Genomic DNA, 22,589 nt, shown 5'->3' on the forward strand with positions numbered 1-22,589 from the left:
AGTCACAACGAAATAGCATGATAGCATGATACGTGATTGCGTATCCAACAAATTTTCAAAATCATATGTCTGGAAAAAATGTCATACCATATTATTTATTTATTTTCTTTATATAGAACCTCCGTCTTTCCAGTTGTACTGTTATTTCTGTCCCACCCTATACATGTGCATTTGCGCCGAGGATATCAGGCTGGCGAGAAGAAGGTTTCCCTCTTGCTTTAATAACATACGATTTATTGTAAGGAATCTCTCGGTAAGTTTTAATTTTAACAATTTACTTTATGTATGTGTGCTCGTGTGTGATAACTTGAACTCGACTTGTGAAAATCTACGTATATATACACTGTAGTTGAATCGGAAAATTATCGCTTTTACACGTCCCTTATCCAAATAAAGTGATTAATTTATTTTTGCATTAACGTTTCCTTAAATAATGGCTTGGAAGTATAGTTATTTATAACAGAATTAAAAAATATAAAAAAGGAAAAATCATGATTAATTTGATGTTTTCTGTAACCTAACAGGCTAGATAACTAAAGAATTCCAGTTGGTCGGTTCGATCTGGTTTCGACTTTATACAGCGGTCGGAGATCAGTCGTGTCACCTACAAGCGTGGCGCGTCGCTAGGTGTCTTTCTGGCGTAGCATGAAAATAGCCAAGCGTACTTGGAATATCGTGCGGCCTACGCGTTAGGCATGCTACAACGGCGTTAACCGAGCGCTCTCCAAGCGTAAGCGAGTGCGAGCTAGCACGAGAGATTACACGGCTCCTTCGAGGAGTGGGGAAATACGTACGAGAGAAGACCGTTGAGGAAAAAGAAAGAAACGGAGCGCGAACAAAGAGAAGGACGGAAAAACAGGAGGGGAAGAAAGGCCGCAAAGCGGAGACAGGTAGATAAATGCGGTTTATGCTAGGAAGAAAGAAGACAGACGACCTCCTGTTGTCGCACCGTATCTTACGAGTATACGGGGTCAGAGACGGGAAGGGGGACAATTGCGAGAATCGGCCAAAGAACGAGAGAAAGAAAGATAGGAAAAGAGAAAAGATAGAAAGAGAGGGACAGATTCTAAGATTGACGGCAAAGGGAGGTTACAAGGAAAGAGGAACACGAACGAAGATAGAGATGGAGGAAGAGAAAGAGAGCAAATAAGAGATTCCAAGAGAGGAAAGGATTCATACACGTGCGCGCGCGCGCCCTCACGAAAGAGAGAAAAAGAGAAAGTCTACAGTGAGGGATAGAAAAAGAAAGATTCTCGGAATGGAAAGACGGGAGAAGAAGCGAGAAAGAGAGAGAGAGAGAGAGAAAGAAAGAAATTGGTAGAAAGAGAGAGGAGTAGCTCATGGTTCACCTGTCGTCATGGCAACGCCGTTTCGCCGCTCACTTGTTACTCCAGAAGCACGAGAACAACACAGAGGGACTTATACGCGCACTATCCTTTTCTCTTTGGTATGCGGTGGGACACAGAGTCGCGACTCCTCTCTCGTTATCCACTTACCAGCGCGTCAATCTGTTTGCTATGCAAATCCCATCCGACCGGTGCTGACGTAGACGGTAACACCAACGCAGAAACGGGTCCGTCGACGATATCTCCTACTAACACACTTAACGGTGAGCAGTTAGTCATTGCCCGCGTAGCATACACGTAGAAAATATAATTGGCTACCACGACGGACCACGCAGCAATTCCACACGGGTTCTCCTTTAGCCCCACCACTTTTCTGCTCGGTAATACTGATACCGAACTCACTACACAACTCTTGCCAGCACCAATACTACTTAGACATATAGTGCTGTTGTTACTACTACGATTACAATCACCAACCGTAATATCACCAATACAACGACGACATCGTGTCGGTAAACGCACCGCAAACTTCACAAACGAATTCCTCTTGCGACTTACACGGTTCCGCACTGATATATATACATATCAGTGCGGCTCCGCGACTCTTGTCTGACGTCATTGGCGCCTAATCGCAACGTATTTCGTGTATCACTTCGCGTACTTCTCTCGGACGTGCACCTCGCGCTTTAACTAACGATAAATTCTTCCTGTGTCTTTCTTCCTTTTTTCCGTTTTGCCTTTCTTCCCTCGCGTGATTCTCAAGAATAACGTTACGACGCGATTTCAATAGTCTTGGTTCAACAAGTATCTATGACGGAATTTTCTTTTCTTTTTAGTATAAGTTTGCTATCGCGAAAACGATACAGTGTTACGCAGAAATCAGTTTCTTCGGTTCGATGAATCTTCGCTTGACAGCCAACAGGGACAACGTCGCTTCGAGGAGACAGCTGGGATGCACTATAACGTTACAATTTCTCGCTCATTCGTCCTCGATTGAGACGATAAAGAACCGATTCGATCTACCGTAAGGTACGATCTTGAAGCGCGTATCGCGTATCGAGTGTTTAATCGCGCCACTCACTCGGCACAGGCACAAACCGCTTTCCACCGTGTCTAATACGTTACTACTCATCACTCTTCCTACAACATAATTCCTGTTCGACAACACTACACGCACTTTCCACGCTCCTGCTTGATCGTCACCACTACCACTACCACTACTACTATCACCACAATCTTTTCTCACTAAAAGAAGATGCTCGTACTGTGTAGCTGCGTTGCGAAACGGATGCGCGCTCGCCTCAACAAGTGATCGCAGCAGCAGTAACAGCAGAAGCGGCGGCGACGACGACGGATCGTCAGCTCGTCGTTCCAGGGTCGTTCGTCGGCGTATAGGTGGCACAGCACGCGCATGCTACACCTCCTGACGGCGTTGTTATTGTTGCGTAACTGGCGGCCCGCTAAGCCGAGTGTGCCGCTGCCAGCAGCCGGGCAGAGAGAGAGAGAGATAGAGAGAACGAGATGACGAGAGAAAGAGGCCGCGAGAGCGAGGTAACAGCAGCCGTGGGTGAGCCAGTGGGCGAGTATCTCCGACGAGAGAGCAGTGAGCGTGCGAGCAGTGCGCCGTCTGGCGTGGCTGACGACAGTCTACTGCCTTCCGAGAACCACGAGGCGATTCCGTGTATCGAACGCGCACTGCCGAGCCACTGAAGGGATGGACTCGAACGATCAGAGTGGGGATCCTGGTGGGACGAGAGGGGACGAATTCGAGGTTCAGACGAGTGTAAAGCTTCATCCACACGCATTCAATCTTCCGAAACGCTCTTGGCTATACCACGCTCGTGATTTATAACGGGTTCTCTGCGATGGGTTAATACTCTACGTTCAAACATTTCCGTAGATTCCTCGCATTTACAGCTGCTTAATAGCAATAATTGCGTTAGTAGAAGTATAAAATTAAAGCAGAAAATGTAGTACATCAGTTTATCGGTTTCATGAACATCTCAACAAGTATAGTTAATGACTATATTTCATTTAAATACGTATTTTAAATGGATTGTGTATTTTAAATGACTTTTCGTTAGTTAACGTCTTTATTGGTTGTTGTTTGTATGTTAGTCAACATATCTTTTATTACTCGTTTTAAAATAGGTGCTACGCCTAAAAAAAAAAATATATATATAGATGTATATGTGTGTAGATTTAAATTTTATATTCACAATAAATTATAATTGGAAAATTTAAAAGTGATAAAACGTCTTCGCGAATAATAATTTACTTGTATAAATTTCTATAGCAATACTTATAAGTATGTATTTAAGTTTCGATTTATTTATTTCGAATTTATTACGAAATTTCCTAGGGAGCATTACAAACTCTAAATTTTTAATTACAAATTCCTACATTAAGTTTCGAGCAAAACAATTAGAAGACTAATAAACAAAGTATATGTATATTTTTGCTATGTCATTATTTTTTCTGTGGTAATAGTATTAAGCGCTCGTACACTCAGCTTTGTACATTTCATGAGTTGTTTCAATTATGGACATAGAGCAAACTGCTTTTTTGGTTTATATAAACTATACGTTATATGTTTACACATATACATGTCCTATAGTATCTAGACAAGTCGGGTGCGTTTCGTACACTAAACGTAGAAAAGAACATGTGGACAGACTTTAACACCGAGAAAGCCTGTGGAGAGGTAGAGTTAGCGATACTTGACTAAAACCCACAGGGACGTACTCTACTACGCTCTCTCTCTCTCTCTCTCTGATCTATACCTCATATTCAAAGACGATAATGAGGCTTTTAACAGTGGCCTTGTGTCTCTACACATTAAATGGAAATTCGAGAAAATACCTGACTGCGATGATTCCTCACTGCAACTACCTTTTACGTCACGCTGATTTTCTGATGAGATGTTTGATGGATTTTCTTTGATATCATCGGTTAGTTGTAAGTTATAAATGAGACATCGAATAGAATATTTTTTGTCATTTTATTTCATATTTCTCAATATTAGAATGATTCTGTTACATAATACTTTCATTCTAAAACTTCGAAACATATGTCATTCTCTATCAAATGTATTACATGTCATTATCTTCTTATAATATGCAAATATATAAATTTATAAAATATAAATTAATAAAATGATAATTAAAATGATTATCTAGTCAATAAAATTCACCTCACTATTCGCGTCTTCCTTCGCTGTATTGAAACGCATATTATTGTTTGAGCGTTACTATTCTTTTGATTTACGCTTTTACGGTGTAAGGAAATCAAAGACACAAGAGAAAAGTAAAAAGGTATTTATCATATTCAGCACTGTTGGCGTAATGGCCAAGCTTCTTTCGTTTTAAATATTGATATGAGAATAGGGAGAATAACGTAATAACAAGTAAACAAAAATCCCTCGTGATAATCTACTCTACCTATCTATTCTGGATCGGTAAAAGTTAAGGGCATACGCAGTTTTCTGAGGTGTCGCTTCAACTGTTCCATCGTCCCTGCTCGAGAGTTCTGCAGGGAGTCTCTGCTATCGGGCAGATATGTATGTACATACATACAACCTTCTCACGCGTCTGCCAGTCCCGGAAGGACGGCCTTCGGGGAATTGACCTCTACGAAGCACCCGCTTCTCGGGGAAGACGATCGGAAGAAAATACTAATCATGAAAGCCAACAGAAAATAGAAACGATCTTCCTTCATATCGATGGTTTTTATTAATTTGTTAAAAGATGCTTGTTATTAATTTAATATTAAATGTTTTCAGTGAAAAATATTAACAATGATCGAGAATTGTGGAATTTGTATAAATAATTAGATAACGCTTGTAACAATGCAATCATCACGATATTAATATCATTTTTATTAAATGTTATATTCGCCGTCGGATTAATATTTGTTACAATATCTATTATTTTTGTGGATTACATATCTATTGGTTCTAATATTATTAATATAAGCTTTGACGATAACATAAATGGCTTAAATGTTTTAAGGTTTAATATATATTACAATGTTTTCAATATTTATTTCAAAATATATCTCGTACAATATTGTAGAATGTTTTTTTGTAGAACATTTTTTATTGTCAATATGTGAATATATTTAGTAATTACTATTTTTCTGAAGTTTGATGTTGCTCTAAATATTATTTTATACAGCAAACGACGTTAGTCAGGTAAAGCATGGATAGATATTTTAGGTACGAGTGACATGACTAATTTTTTCTTAAAATATATTCTTATTAAAGTCTTTTACAATTATGATGTATAAATGAAGCTAAAATTCTTAATCTGTTATTTATATATTGTTATATTAGTTAAGCTTTTAATCTTCTTGACGTAGTGATTCCTTTATTTAAAAACCTCTTATTCCATTATATGTTGTTTTATTTCTATTAAGAATGGCAATATCACATCTATACTTGTAAGGATGAACACCAATCTATCTGTTAGTGATTTGCTTATTTTTAATCCTATTAATAATTCTTTAATTAGAAGAAATAAAATAATAAAATTCGATTCATTTTTAGTTCAATAATTACAGAAGTTTCTGGTGAAGGAGTGATTCAATTTATAGATTTAAAAATTGTCACGTTAGTAGCATGTATAGTATAGTATCATAATATTACCTAAATAATTACTAAGGAAAAGACAAGCCGTATTTGTTGTGTAATTTCGTCAGCTTTTGTTCACTAAAACGTATTGACGTTATTAATTTTGTTAAAAAATTGAGCACTGAAGTAAAATTGAATACGTAGTACGTACGGTCACGAGAAGCATGAAACTGATGCCATTAAATATCTCATATAACATTTATTTTTAGATAAATGAAATTTCAATTTTATGCGAAACCGGATACATTGGAAAAGATTAATTCAAATTTCGCGGAAAATGTTTGTTTCGTTTTTAAACAATTTATAACGACTTGCGTTTAGAAACATGAATCATTGTGTTCCTGGAAATTCTCATGTCGTTAAATGATATATATGTGCATAGATAACTATGTTCAATCTTATTTGAAACGTAGATTTTTATATATTTTGCTTTACTGTAGTTTATTGTTTTTATCCGTCGTAAAGTGTTTAATATTGCAGCTTTTATTTAAAAAAGTAAGTGTTTTATAATCATATGTATAAAATATAATACACACAGTTGTATTAAAAATGTATCATAAATGTTACATATATGTATTATAAATACATAAATATAATCGAATATATTCGATTTTAGTACTTTTTGAACACATCATAATTTTATAAAATGTATACACGCAATAAATAAATAATTTGTTATTGAGAAATTTGTGTATAGTACTAAAGTTGAATGACTATGTACTTAACTAAGTGCTGTTTATCATATCTGTAGCAACCATAAATACAAATATACGTGATAGAAGTACTCGACAGAAGATGCACGTAATGAAACGTAGAGATTCTGAGTCAAATAATAAATATAATTGGGGAATTGATTAATAAAATGAAGTAATTTATTGCGTTTGAAATGATTCCCAGCAGTTGAGTGGACCCGGAATAACTACTGCAAGTAATACTACGTATCAGATATGATATGATCGATAAACGTGTGTAACTGGGAGTTTGTCTATGGGCTACGTGGCACAATCGTTAATTATACGTTTGCTTGATTGTCCTTGGATGATAAGCCACGATAATGGTAGTGTATTAAGTACTAATTGCATTATGGCTGAGCGGTTCCTTATAATATTTTGTAAAAATTTTAACGCCGTGATCGAGGTACATATATATATATATATATATATATATATAAGCATAAACGTAAATCAGCTACTGAAAAACCAACATAGATAATAATTAACATGCAAAGGGTCTTCGATATATTCGTTTAACTTACGAGTCATGTATTAATTATTGAATATAATTTAATCAAACAATCAATTATAATTGTCATTTCTTTGATTAGTCAAAGATATGAGAAGGAGAGAAGGTTATCAACAATTACATACATAAATCATTCTTAACTAACGGCTCGGGAAATTTTTTCATTCATATATTCATTGTTCGGCACAGCTTCGCGTATAATGCAATAAATTTATAGTTCCGATTAATTTTATGAATAACGAATATAAAAGTATAAAATTGTATATGTATTCGTACTTACAGAGAACGGTTAAAGGTTGTTTGAAATTGCTCGACAATTTCCGGTGCAAACGACAATGTATACGGCCCTGCAGGAGGAGCAATAAGAGGTACGCATTTGTAGTAGTATAATACGAAGAGAGGCGTGATCGGTTGTATATTGTACAGTGTTTGTGTGCGTACGTGGAGAATCCACATGTAACTGACTGCCATATGACGTGGAGATTGTGCACACTTTGTGTAGCGATGGGATCAATTTACGATCAAGATGCCTGTATACGTATCGATTTGTCTCGAATTTACATTTAAATATCTTTTTATTTATACAATCTGCTTGTTAATATTTATTTAATAATATTAATTCTATAATGCAAGTGTTTAATTATCGTATAATGCAAGTTTTGTTTATGAATATAATTTTAGGAAAATTTTCATAATAAACATGTTGCTTCTTATTAGAACTTTGTGTCACCTATTTTAAGAAATCGACGATGCAAATAAATTACAAAACGTACGTACAAAGATATTAGCGATTCCATTTAAATAATACAGAAATAAAATTATTAATCTATATAAATGTAGATTTATGCGTAACTTTTGATCTATTGTTATATGATCTACTATTCAAAATGTCTATAATAATTCTGAAATTCTATCGAGGAACTGTTAAATAAAAGTGTTATCTTTTCGAAATTTACAGGACTTGTAAGGACAATTTTATCGCACATCGATCCCATCGCTGTGCTCGCGCTCGTAGAGTGCTGCTTACGGATCTTCGAACGTTCAGGCAGCAAGTGGAAGCGTCGTGGAGTAGAGGAAGAGGAAAAGAGGGGAAAAATGGAGGGAGGAGTAGAACGGCAGGGCATTTCGTGGAATGTCCTGGCGTTTCGGACGAACACCAGGCGGACTCCACCGGAACTCCGATCGAGCACAGGCTTGCGTCTTCTAGCCTGACTGGTTGGCTGGTTGGCTGACTGGTTACTCGCCTATACACAACTTGCCCGACTTGTACGTTCCATGGTTCAGTTTACATCGGCTCGACAATCAACGGTCGAGGCCTTCCTTCGTCTCTTCTCTGCTACTTCTATGTATGTGTGTATGTACTATCGTGGCCAGTTTTTCTCTTCTCCTCTCTCATTCTCGATTCTTCTTTAGTCTCTTTTTACTTTGTTTCCCCCACCACCATCTCTCGATTTCTTTTCTCCCTTTTTCCTCTATTTCTTCAGTTCCTCCTTTACCCTTTTCCTTTGACAACTTTTTGTTTCTGTTTCTTTGATGATCTTTCTTTGTTTATTCCTCTCTCGCTCTCTCTTCCGTTTGCTCTTTTTTCCCCCCACTGCTGTCCCCCCCCCCATGCGTTTCCACTTTTGGCGAAGTAATAACAATTTTTACATTTATCTACGTACATGGAACAGTTTGCTTGAGATCTTTTACGTGAGAATATGCGAGTATACGTATCTATGTATACAGCACTCTGTTTGAGCTTCTAGTTTTCAATTTCTATGAATCGTGACGACGATTTTCCGCGCTTTGACATTAATACTCTTATCACAAACGAAGATGAATTTTTAAAGGATACAGATAAGTATTTTATGTGCAAAAGTAGGTAAAAAGGACACTTTCATTCGTATTCACTTTAGCGGTTCCAGCAATGATATATTCTTCAAATATAGATATAAATAAATTCAGGAATTCGATGCGTTTATTTGAGTAAAATAAAATTATATCCTATTTCTTTATATTGGAATTTAGTTGATTTACTTATTCGAAATTACTAGAATCTAGTGGTCATTATAGTATTATTTTCTTTGACAATGTAATTAAGTTTTGTATCCATTTGTGAAAGTAAAAATAGTGACAATAGCTATAAGTATAAAATTTTATTGTAATTCTGAAATGATTGTTTTCACTAGTTTTGTTCTTTCAAAATTTCTTTTATAAAGCATCCGTATATTTTAGAAATAGGATGACAACATTAAAAAATATAATACCGTTTTCGAATTTTGAGACTTAATAATTCATCGCAAGACACTATTAGCTTTCCAATTTTGTTTTAATCTCTCATCTTATTTCTTTCTTAGAATCACTATTGCTAGAAGATTGCACAAATTGCATATCCACCCGTGTTTGACGTAAAAATTTCGATTTGAAGTCGCATTATCGTTCTTAACATCGCGCTCCGAATACGTAGCACTCTTTCACGAAACTCTTTATGGAACACTCCGAGAGCGTGCTTGAAAAATTCTGACCTACTGTTGGTGACCTAATGAGTATAGAAATTGCTTGGAATCAAATGGAATGAAGAAATTTGCGGCATTCTCAGTTCCCCAGGAATGTTTTTATTAAGCGTTCGAGTTCGAAGTGTTCGTGTCCGGACTCTCGACGAGTGTTACTCGCTATTGAAGTTGTCGAGTTTCTTCTCGCTTTTTATAATTATGTAAGTATGTATCTACGAAACTTATCGATTGCTGGTGCTACCTTTTACTTGTTATATCGGCTAAATAAGCTGCCGCGTCCAAATACCTCTTCTTCTCTTCCGAAGAACCTTGAAACGTGGAAACCGCAGGTGGAACGGATCTTCTCGTACACCTTTTTTACACCTGCCGGTCATCCCTCTTCAGGGAATTTCTTGGCTGTGCTGTGAGCTTAAACACGCGAGACTTGGACCACGCGTGGGATAGTTTGATCAGTTTGATGACTTATTGGCGAAATTTATCGATTAACCGACTTTGAAACATCTGTCATACGTTCTACGTAATTAGGTTTTAAAAATAAATTATTACGATATGATTAGAACGAATGAGAAGTTTTTATAATTAAGATTAATTAAATATGGTATCTATTTATCATATAACATGTACAGTAGAATTCGTTGCTATGCGACCTTGTCAGATATTTTGAAATTGCACAATCAAATGTTTTATTATCTGGAAACAGATTCGATCTTGAATTATTCTGTGGGCAAATTAAGATTCTTAAACATTTTGTTATCAAGTACTACAACAAGGTTCAAGTTTCACGAGTCTTACTGTTTGTATGCGTATGCTGCTTGGTATGATTTCTAATTTTTAAGAATACAATAACTTTTACAATAATACACTTAAATTTAGGATAAATCGGTATAGGAGATAATAATTTAATTTTGGAATATAATTTCGCAAAAATTATTAAAGTTACAAAGATTGTTATATAACTCATGTTTAACTACCAATCGTGGCACGCGCTTCACGATAAGTAATATCAAAGTTATCAATCGAGAATAGAAAATTTAACTCTAAAACTCTTAAAATTTAAATCTAACTTAGAGAATTAGGAAACGAGGGAAGAAAATGTTACAACTTACAACCATTCCTTACCCCGAGTTTGTAGTACCTTTGTACAGAGTCGATAACATATTCGTAATTTAAAATCACCAAAATATTTATTCCAGTAAACTATAATAAATAAAAAGAAAATAAATATGAAAATAGGGTATAAAGCAAAAATGAAATATAAATAAAATATATAAATAAAAAAGAATACAGTATCGTGTAAAAGCCTTAGATAGTCTCAAAAGTCTCAAAAAGTATATCAAATAGAGATATTTTATTTCGACGAACGAATATAAAAATAGTACTTGTTATGTTAAATATTTAAGAAGTTTTTAAAACGAAGAAGTATCAATGATATAGTTAAATTTTGATAAAATAATATATCTAATATAATAACACGAGATTTTTTGGAGATCCTGTTCAATAATTTCAATAAATTCATTTATCCGTTATTTCTTTCTATTATATTTCAAACTATCGTTTATATCTTTTACTTCCTTTCGTTTCACGGTTCATTCCAAATCGGTCTGTACATGTTTTATAGCATTTAATTTAAGACTCTACCTATCGAGGTAATGTCTGTAAAGAGTGTTCCTGAAAAGTCTGTAAATTAAAAAAGATTACAAGCAAGTAGCTTTTATGTTACACAATGCGAAAATGTTTCGTGTAAATGTAATTTTTCCATTACGAAATCACTACGCTTACGTATATTTAGAAGATTTTTACACAGTCATACATGCAGCTAATTCAAAATTATTCTAAACTTTTTGCGATTGCACAAATGTATGGATCGGTTGTAACGTTACATTCAATTATGACCAATGATGTTGCAGTCATCTCCTGCTATGTTCTTGAACTTTGATCGCAAAATTTTCATTGATGACGCATTTAAAAGTGCAAAGTACGTTACAAGTTACATATAAGGAAGATTAGATTAAAAATTGTATCAAATAAAAATGCTATACGTATACAGAATCGCAAATTTTAAGTATTCTAAAGCATCACAGTATTAATTTACGAAATTGTAAAGTTATTTTGGTCGTTGCAGACGCCTACTGTATATCTAGTCGGTTAATATATTGATAGGTACACGTTAGTTGCAATCTTTTGCCATATAATTAACACCTGTTACTTTTGCAAAGCTCTACATGTATGTGGTATAATATGAAATTAAAATTTTACAAAAAAATATATGAACATTAAGTTGTACGTCTATTGTTGTCTCGCGATACACAAATTATTCGTAATTCGTAAGTAACTATTCGATATTTTTCACATATTAAATGTACCTTTCCAATGATATATCTTTGAAAGAAGATGCATTTTTCATGCATGCTTTATTTTATAATAACATTTAAATAGACTCTAATAACGTTTGATAGAGTTGTTAATTAATCCAGTTGAATTTAAATAAATTTGAATAAGATATACGGATTGAATAAGATATAGACATACGACCTTAAAATTTTATATTTTTTATTATATTTTTATTTTAGCTGAAAAATACGCATGTAGATTGTTAAATTTTTAAACTCCTGATTTTTACTCCATTTTGAGTCATCTCTTTGTGAGTTTGGTATTCGTTCCACGAATTGAGGCCCACAACACTAATATATATATATATATTGTTTGCATATATAACGTAAATTTATAAGAAACTCGAGTAACAATAAACTCACATTAATAATTGGAAATGCTCGTTTATGCCGAGCATGCGCAAGATGCTACATGTCGCTTTTTGTTACGAAAGAAGGAAAGTTCAGAAAAAGACTGCTGCGAGTTTGAAGCACGCATTTTTATTTGCTGTCCGCGTTCTGCGCGTCTCGACGATTTTCGATTATGCGGCCAGTGAATCATGTATTTTTTTTTCTTTCCAGTTGGAGTGCCTACGTACCGAATATTTTCTTCGTTCATGTATTAGCGATGAGTCACACGAAAACACACGTTCACTGTACACAGACCAATACACGTGCAATTCGCAAGACCTTCGATATGATATACCGTATTGCACACGAATCTCACGACTCTATTATCGAACGTATTCCACGAAAGTCAACTGCTCCAGCACTTTTACGTGCGAAACGCATTCGACGCTTCGCATTGAAAATTTGACTCGACTTCCAGGAATCCTACGACAGATCTTTCTTTTTGTTATGCACCTGTTTTATGCAATAGAATACTCGGATGGCACAGTGACGCCTTTTCATGTTTGATATAATGATTGATAAACGAAATAAATATCGATACGGAATTGCGTTACGTAACGCGTAAATAGACGTGTACAGCGAGAACAAGACGTCTTTATACGCTTGTTAATTTTTGGATTTTATTCTCCAATGGTAATTTGGACATGTTTGGATCTAAATAACCGATACTTGCATATTAATTGACGATAACGGATTAACGGATACTAATGAATTAATGGATATTAATTAATGAGTAAATACTTTTTGTAGCTTCGATGTAGCAAGCGTGGCACATTTATCACCTAACGTATTAGTTACATTATAAGTATAACCTCGATCCTCGTAAATTTTTACGTTATAGTCAATAAAATGTTATTCATGCAATGAATGTGAAATTACGAATTCTCAAGTGACACGTATCCTTGAAAATTGTCTAAACAATTTTTTGAACTACATCTTTTTTGGATTTGTTTCTTTTCAGAATAGGAAATATTCATTGGAATTTGTATCCTAGAAAAGAGAAAAGATCGCTTAAATGATTTATTTGAATCAAATATTACATACAGGTTAACTATATTTTAAATGTAAATTTCAATTTAAAGGCAACGAGTAAAGAGAAATATTAAACTGAAGCTTCGCGATGACAAAATTATCATATTTTCTTTCACGGTATACAAAATTAATTCTAATCTTAAAATTAAATGTTTTCAACGTTAAGAAAATGCAAACTGTCTTTCCAGGAATTTTGCATATTTATTTTTTTGTTCAAACCTGTTGTTTTGGACTATGACATCGAGGTACGTAGTTGCTCGCAGAGAATTCTGAATGAACATTGCCACGGAGCGACATATACGTACTGCATACGTATCTGTGCATGAAATTGTTTCGAAGGTTTTTACGGAAGGATTGCTACCGGCAATGGCACTGAGATCTCGGCGAAAATTCTCCAGAATTATCATTAGCATTCGTCATGCAAATGCGTATTATCACGTTGCGAAACAGCGAGATAGAAACGGAGACAGAAATATATTCCGAAAGAGTCACTCGTGATATGTGTATTTGCGCACAGCTTCGCTCTTTTAGTCTCGATTAAATTACCGCCTCGATTAATCAGTGTAGAAATCACGAAGAACAGTCTGGTACATGGGAGACTTTTCAGGTTGACGATGAATACTAAGTGGAAAGTTGACAGTCGAGGAATAATACTATTTCTATAGTATGAACTGTTTTATTTAGAATAATCGCAGTGATTCATAGAATCACGCGCAATGATTCATTTTTACGCGCATAGCAATTGTAATTAATTACAAGACTCATCATGACTTATCTTTATTTTATTCAACTTGTATATTTACGCATTCCTGAATCTAAGATTCTAATGCAAATGATTCAAATCATTTTCTTGAATATCTCATTTATTAGCTTCTGTTAAATGAAAATTCTTTGTACATCTGTTTTACAAATGTTCCTCATTGTTTAGTTCAATTAATTACATTTCTTTAAATCGGATGCATTCAATTGGTCGATTCCGGTAGATTTATCTAGAATGAATCAGTGTCCTGCATATTTATGCGTATTATTGGCGAAGCATGAGTAAATCAGTTGGATGCTTTCTGTTCAGTCTTTTGGGGATGTTTGAGTAGCAGTTTTTAGTCATACGTGATTTTTTTATTCTGCTACGGTGAGCATTGGTCCGGTTTGTAATTTCCCTTTCAACTGTAGGTATTTTTAATGTTTCTCGTATTTCGTCGTTTCTCACGAGCCATGGCGCGTTTAAAATTGATCGCAAAATGCCAGATAGGAGATTTTCCACTTTTTAAATATTCGACCTTGGTAGACGTGCTTCAAATTTGCAGTCTGTATCTTCAGATAGGTTCGATTATGGCCTTGTAGATTTGTGATTTCTTGTTTCCGTTCAGTTTCGAACGTCCGGATGTATCCATTACATATATTTTCTTGTAATTTTTATTTGTTTTATTTTCCCTTGAATATGATTTTTCTAGTTTAATTTATTATCTTGATTTTGGTGACTATGAAAGTTTACTCTGGGAGCTGGCTTTTTATCGAGGCTGAAGATGATGAGCGAATATTTGCCTGAATCGAATATTACACGAAATGTCATTCAGAATATAGAATTATGAAACTTAAAAATCTGAGCAAAATTATTCAAAGTATTTCCAAGTTATTCAACATTCATTTTATTTTAAGTATTTATTTATTTATTTTATTTATTTATTTTAAGTACTGAAAGCAAAAGCACATTTGTATCTTAATCTTTCGATCTAGTTGCAGAGGCTCTATGCAATTTATACAATATGAATAAAATTGAAACGAAAAAATCTGTGAGTTACGAGAAACCGAACGGTTTTGTTTAACCTCTATTGCAACAATTATACAACGAACTACCATTATGGATTATGTAATGTAACAAGTTGAATCATTCCTCAATATCTCAAATAATATAAATACCTCTCATATTAACTTTACGATATCCATCTGCTGTAAAACACATAATTTTCTTCAATAGACAAATAATTAATTCATTAAAGTTGGTATGAATCTGAATATCTGTGTATTAATGTCAATGTCGTATAAATCTGAATATATATGCAATGTATATACATATGATATATTTAGAATAAATTAATATATGCAGTTAATACTTGCTATGGTATTCGTAATCATATTAATTTTTCTCTCTCTCCCTCTCTCTCTCTCTCTCTCTCTCTCTCTCTCTGTATGCTTAATTTTATGTTTAATAAACACTTTATTCAATTACATACCTATATAATATATTCTTACACTTTAAAATAATATTAATATTCGTTCTTAATTTATTCCATATAATACCATAAGGCAGAAAGGAGGTGGATTCATATAAAAAAATAAACCAAAAATGCAAAGCGATATCTTTTTGTTCGAGGTTTTGTTGTCGAGAAAATCGAGTTTGAAAATTTGTCAAGTATACTCGAATTTGGCTAATTATCAACTAGGTATGAGCGTCAGTAGGGAGATCAGTAGGGAGTTATTCTAAATGCATAAATGGATGAAAAATGTGGAAAAAAATTGCTTCGTTTAAGATTTTGAGTTTCAAAAAAGTAGACTAGGTAGGTACGTATGACGTATATTTAGCTCAGAATTGGCCTAGCAGACGCCTATGATCATGTTTTTCATTTATTTTTCTCAGAAACGAAGTCTTTTGTGAAAAAACTTTGTTGTGCGTTTTCGACTTACTTTTACGCGTAGAATAAACTCCTGGCGATTATCTATTCTTGCCGTGTCCGAAATTAGCCATATTCGAATACCACATACTTGACTTTCAATCTCGATCTTGTCGAAAATGGAACATTGTACGAAAAAGCGTCACTCTACATTTTCCACTTACTTTTGTATGTAGATTCATCTGCTTCCAGCTTGTGCTTTGTTGTACAGTTTGGTGATACCCTGTATGCTAAGTTTTCGTTAAGTTTATTTAAGTTTGCCATTATTCTGCTATTGATCGAAATACTTATTTTTGTGGAATATTCAATATATTAATATATAATATATTAATATATCCTTTTTTCTCTCTTCTACCCAAAGATCACTGTACAGTAACTGGCAATTACATACAATTATACAATAGTAATTTTAACAAGTTTTCGTAGCATCATATCGAGAAACTATCTATACATATACAAGAGCCATTAGCTCTTAATTATTCAATATATAATAGATTAGATTTATAATAAATTGTTCATATCGTAACCTTATTCTAGAAACTTTTCGGCAATAAACGTAAATGGCAATAAAGAACTATGTTGAAATATTCATGGCCTTGTTTATGACGACATTGAATGACTTTAAAATTACGTTATGATAATTAAACAAAATACACTTTAGAATCATCAGATTTTCTCATTACATAAATCTTATGATATTGAAGAATCACAAATTAGACGAAAGGCCTTTTACTTCGCATACCTTTTTATCGATTATCGAAAAATTGTTGTAAAATTTATTTGGTAAAGTTTTTTTATTGATTCTTGTCATTTCTTCCAATAAGAAGTCACGTTTTAAATTTCATTATTTACATTTATTTACATTTATGTAAATTTATATATGTACGAGTTAATTTACATTTGACAGTCAATGTGTCAATATTTAATGACATTATATCGCTGTACGTATTGTCTAGTGTAACAAATTTAGAAGAAAATAAATCTAGAAATAGTAAATAAAAATTAAAGATAAATAAAAAGACCTGGATACTCAAAGATGTCAGTCGCCATCGTTTATACAAATTCTCAACTGCGCTTCTTCGAATAAGAATCATTCGATAGAATTATATTTCTCTGGTCTGTTCAGTTTATCTTGTTTCATAATATGCGCGTGCGAATGTTTATTGTAGTCGTATAAGAATAATAAATCTCTTTGTCTCAATATTAGACACCAAAGTTCCGGATAAAATATCAAAACTCTTGATATTAGAGTATTAGAGATGTAGGTATTATATTGGTAACGAAGACCGAATTGAAACAGGTATATATTTCTATGTACACGTTGAAACGTGTTTGTATTTTCACGCAATCTTTCGTTTTCGCAATTTATCGACAATCTTTAAAGTACTAAGTTTTACGGGAAAAAACAATAAAACTATGCGATCGTTACACGTCTGATAAGTAGTCGTTTGGCAATTCCAAAGATATCCGTCACCTATTTATTTTCGCCAGTTATCTAGCATTATCTGGCTGCGCCACGTTTCACTTCAGTTTGTTTCATTACTTGCACGAATGCCCTGTATACCACGCAATTTCCTCGCCACTCGAACCCAAGAGTCATCATTCGCTCATTAGCAATCGAGCATGACGCAAATCGGCGCACGCCACTGTTTTTTGTTGATCAGCTTTTCCTAGAACTTTGAGTGTATCTGAATAACCAGATTAAATCGCAATGTCTATCAGATATGACTTAACAACCGGCCATGTTGACAACGAATTGGTCGATTGATCTACCTTGATACGGGGTATTATATTTTGTCTTTGATACAGGTGCAAAATTTTGTCTGCTTCTTGTGTTATTTATAGATGGCGTTATTTTCCTTTAAAAAAATTAGAAGCTATGTATGTAGTTTTACATGCAACTACAGATGTCTTACTTTAACACGTTGACTGCCAGACGAATTTTCTATGGTTTTCCCAAGGCACCGACGTAAACTTTTCATTATGCGATGCATATTATGTTGAAATATTATTTGCAGCAAATAAAATCATGCTTGAAGCATTTTTCGTGGCGAGGGCCTCGGTGACCCCCACGGCGTTGTAGACAATTATTACGACCGTCCTTTTTTCAAACAATCGTGCTGTATATTTTTAATATTTGCTGCGTCGCCGGTCACCGGTGGCCCCCGCGGCGCTTTAGCCAAATCGAATGCCGGTCACCGGTGACCCCCATGGCAGTCAACGTGTTAATACAAAAAAAAAAATGATAGCTAAGACGTACGTCAGTTAGGTGGTATTCGAACTCTGTGAAGCGAATTTTCGCTATTGGATTTAATTCAGGTTGATAAGCTAGGTTGTCCAAAAAGCCTTTTATATTTATAACTACAATTATATCGTAACTATTTTCTATTGTTATTTTCTGCCAGCTTTTAGCTAACTTCATAATACCATCCTTGAAAAATTTCCCAGTTTTACGTCCGAAAAACTTCTCCATATACGTTTTACGAGTCTCTAAATCTGCCAATTTTTTTCCCTTTGAGAGAATTTTGTAAGGCTCGGAATAAATAAACTTACGAGAAAACGATACGATAAGCATAATATGACGAAAGTGTGTTTTTAATCTTTTACAACAAGTGATAAACCGTATTAATTTTGATAGTTTCTTTTATAAGAAAGGTTGATACATAAGCTTTCAGACATATGTATGCATTTGCAAAAACAAAGAAAGATGTTGGCGCTCGAAGCGACATCAATGTCATCTACTGACAAAAACGAAAACATTTTTTGGTCAACGCTTACATATATACAACGCCTGATCAGAAAGTTCCAAGACTTTACAAATATTTACAAGGAACGTCTTTTAAAATAATCTCCTTCGCTATACTTACACTTTTGAAATCTTTTTACGTCGACCATGAAAATGAGTTTGTTGGAATACAACGATATTACACATACAGACACCTACACAGGTATTTGAACAGGACACTTACACAGGTCATACTCACTAAAGTATAGAGAGTGGGATTCAAAATCATTAAGGGACCATGGGTCACTATGTATTGTCAGTCTGAGAGTAACTGGCCAACTGTCAACAATCCATAAATTCTTTACCTGCACACTTTGTTAATTATACCATATCATTCACTTATATTTTAAATACATTTGGTTCTGTAATTCTGTTTAATAAGCATCACCTAATATTATTTCAACATAAACATTGTGTGTTCCACAGATTATTTATCTTAACTTTAAGATTAAATTCTAACAGAGTTTAGCACGTTCATCGATTTGGCAATGATTTCCTCCCACGTAACGAAACGAGCTTTTCACTTTGACTGCCACGGTGGACATTGGTGACCAGAGCGCTTGAAATTCTTACAACTGTAAAAATTGGATGAAAATTGACAGTTACGGCATTTTGAATATAACCGATAAATAGAAGATACTTTGAAGTAAAAAGTGTCTCATTGAACAATTAAACATTTTTATTAGAACGTCAATAGAAAAAAAATGAGAACAAATCTTGCATCTAACGGTGTACTGTGTTAAAACATTGTGGCGTCCTGAGCGAAACACGTGATTTCAGCGTGGCAGTCAAAGTGTTAAGGCAGGGGAAAAAGAAACGATCTGCTAGAAACAAATTCTGGTGAATTCGGTGGTTGCGGAACTACGGGAAGCCGAAGAAATTCGGACCAAAAGCTCCAACGAATTGTCACACGCTCCCTGCTGTTTAACTCCTTAGGTACGATGCGCCACTATAGTGGCTCACTCCACCGACTCATTCGCTTCACCGTTTGAACTAACTGACCTTTTTCATTTGTCTTGCTTCACACCTTTTGTGCCCTCACTACGTTTTATAACAGTGTTAACAATATACAGACAGAATATATAGTCTTTGTTTTTGATACACCGGTGTCAAGTATCAATTGTTGCTTTTCGTTAAAATATATATACAAAATGTCGCTTCAAAATAGAAAACGAAGAGCAATTTGAAAAACACTATCGCTCTATGAGTGTGAAAATTGTGACGTACACATTGTGTGGTCTATGTGTCGTACCGTGTTTTAAAATATATCACACTCAATTGAATTATTAATTATTAATGTAAATTATTAAAGTTTAAGTATATGCATCATACTTTTAAGAGAAATTATAATTTAGTTATCAAAAACTTCATTTCAACGTACTTGCGTAGAGAACACCATTATCCGTCACACATTGCAGTGTTATGGTAAAATCTTGAAAAACCTTCCTCCAAAAGCGATACGACTAGTGACAATAATATACAATGCAATACTAAGAATCCAATACTATCCTAAACTATGGAAACTAGCACAGATCATAATGTTACCTAAACCAGGCAAAGACCCACACCAAACAGCATCTTACAGACCAATATCACTACTTCCTGTGTTTTCCAAAATATTAGAGAAAATAATATACGACCGCCTAAAGCCAACAATAGAGAAGGAAAGATTAATATCAGAACACCAATTTGGATTCAGAAACAAACACTCCACGATAGAGCAAATGCACAGGCTCATTAATGAAATAATACTAGCATTAGAAAACAAACAATACTGTACAGCCCTCTTTATGGACATCGAGAAAGCATTTGACAAAATAAACCACGAAAGCCTGCTACAAACAATCAGAAAACAATTCCCGGAGCAAATATACCAATTAAGGAAATCCTACTTAAGCGGCGGAACCTTCGTAATAAAAATCAAGGACACATACTCTGAAGTTAAAGACATCAAGGCAGGGGTTTCGCAAGGAAGCGTCTTAGGACCAATACTATACACGCTATACACGGCCAACTTACCAAAAACTACTAATAGCAAAATACTGACATTCGCGGACGACACAGCTGTACTAGTCAGGCACACTAACTCAGAAACAGCAGTCACATTACTACAAGAACACATCACAAAAATAGAAAAGTGGCTGCAAGTTAAACAAATAAAAGCAAACCCCAACAAATGCAACCATATTACATTCACACTGCGAAAACAGACGCCACCAAATATCCTACTGAACGGCACGCACATAACACAAACAAGACAAGTCAAATACCTAGGACTCCACATAGATACACAACTCACATGGAAGCAGCATATTAAATCAATAATAGACAAAATACAGACAACAAGGAGACAAATGCATTGGCTAACAAGTCGAAGATCCAAACTAAGCATAGAAAATAAACTAAAAATATACAAATCAATTATAAAACCAATCTGGACATACGGAATACCACTATGGGGGACAGCAGCAATGAGCCATATAAACAAAATAGAGACATTACAAGCAAAAATTCTTAGAATAATAAACGCCCAATGGTACGTTAGAAATGAGGACATTCGGAAGGACCTGGGTATACCAACGGTCAAGGAGGAGATTAGCAGATGCGCGGAGAAGTACAGAGAAAGAATAGCAACATACCCGAACCGACTGACTGCGGAAACGGTCAACGCATCAAATGTAGAAAGAAGACTGAAAAGGAAACACCCAGCAGATCGCACAAAGGATATAACTTAACAAACACGAAGATGGTACCCCGCTGGGTACTCCCACATGATAATCAAACAGCTAAAAAATTCTACCAAATGTCCAAATTGGACAAATTGTGAATGTAAAGTATTAAATAAAAAAAAAAACATTGCAATGTTGCATCGTTTACTATCGTTTGTACCTAAGAGGTTAAATAAGGAATAAACAATGAAAAATGGTCCTTCCAACTTTCCAACCTTCAGATCCTAAAGTCTCACCTATCGCGTTTTGCAAATGACATCCCTGAACTTTTTGATCGGACCTTGTATATGGAATTTAATCTTGAAGAAGGAGCGCGAGAAGCTGGAGAGGAGTATTATCTGTGAAACATAGTCGTCGATTAACGGGATGCATGGACGAACCTAACGTACGAGCAGGGAGCAGGACAAACCTGACGAGAAATCAAGGAACCGCAAGAGGCTAACGCTTCGTGAACGAAAAAATGCAATGAGAAATCGGAGAGTCATTGCAGAAAGACGGCGAAGATAAACTCGACGTGAAGTCGAAAAACTGCTAGGAGTTGTAGATGCTGTTGGTAAGTTGAAGGATTTCCAGACGAATTTATTGCGAAATCGTGGAGTTTTTGGACGCAGACGACCTCGATGCAAAATCGGCGAGTCATTAGACGCGTTTCTTTCGGATATTAATAAGACCTTGTAAATGTGCATAATGATACGCTATAAAGCTACCACACGACGTTACCAATTATCGGGCTTCGAGAACAACTAAACTTGATTTAATCGGAAACACTAGTACGTACGTGTATCGTAAAATCGTGTCAGGATAAATTTAGATGTGTTATCTAATGTACACTGCTAGCTGTATGTATTAGAATATTTACTCATTGCTTCATTTACCTATTC

At 34.7% G+C, this 22,589-nt stretch overlaps 2 protein-coding genes across 14 annotated transcripts in view; one reads left to right on the plus strand and one right to left on the minus strand.

Moving 5' to 3' along the window:
- Positions 1 to 1,489, minus strand: part of LOC122574392 — a 70,530-nt gene extending 69,041 nt beyond the window's left edge. For all 3 annotated transcript variants that reach the window (XM_043741923.1, XM_043741926.1, XM_043741924.1), the window contains exon 1: positions 1,350 to 1,489. In XM_043741923.1, the coding sequence (XP_043597858.1) occupies positions 1,350 to 1,359 (10 nt within the window). In that variant the 5' untranslated portion in view covers positions 1,360 to 1,489. The remainder of the gene's footprint in view (positions 1 to 1,349) is intronic.
- An 8-nt stretch (positions 1,490 to 1,497) lies between these two features.
- LOC122574393 overlaps positions 1,498 to 22,589 on the plus strand; it is a 51,345-nt gene continuing 30,253 nt past the window's right edge. For 2 of the 11 annotated variants that reach the window (XM_043741928.1, XM_043741927.1), the window contains exons 1-3: positions 5,523 to 6,471; positions 7,501 to 7,586; positions 8,177 to 8,564. In XM_043741928.1, the coding sequence (XP_043597863.1) occupies positions 6,340 to 6,471; positions 7,501 to 7,586; positions 8,177 to 8,450 (492 nt within the window). In that variant the 5' untranslated portion in view covers positions 5,523 to 6,339 and the 3' untranslated portion in view covers positions 8,451 to 8,564. The other 9 variants (XR_006319017.1, XR_006319018.1, XR_006319022.1 and 6 more) reach the window with 9 other exon arrangements.

The sequence above is a fragment of the Bombus pyrosoma genome, linkage group LG13 (genome assembly GCF_014825855.1).
Source record: "Bombus pyrosoma isolate SC7728 linkage group LG13, ASM1482585v1, whole genome shotgun sequence".
In the NCBI taxonomy this organism is placed as follows: domain Eukaryota; kingdom Metazoa; phylum Arthropoda; class Insecta; order Hymenoptera; family Apidae; genus Bombus; species Bombus pyrosoma.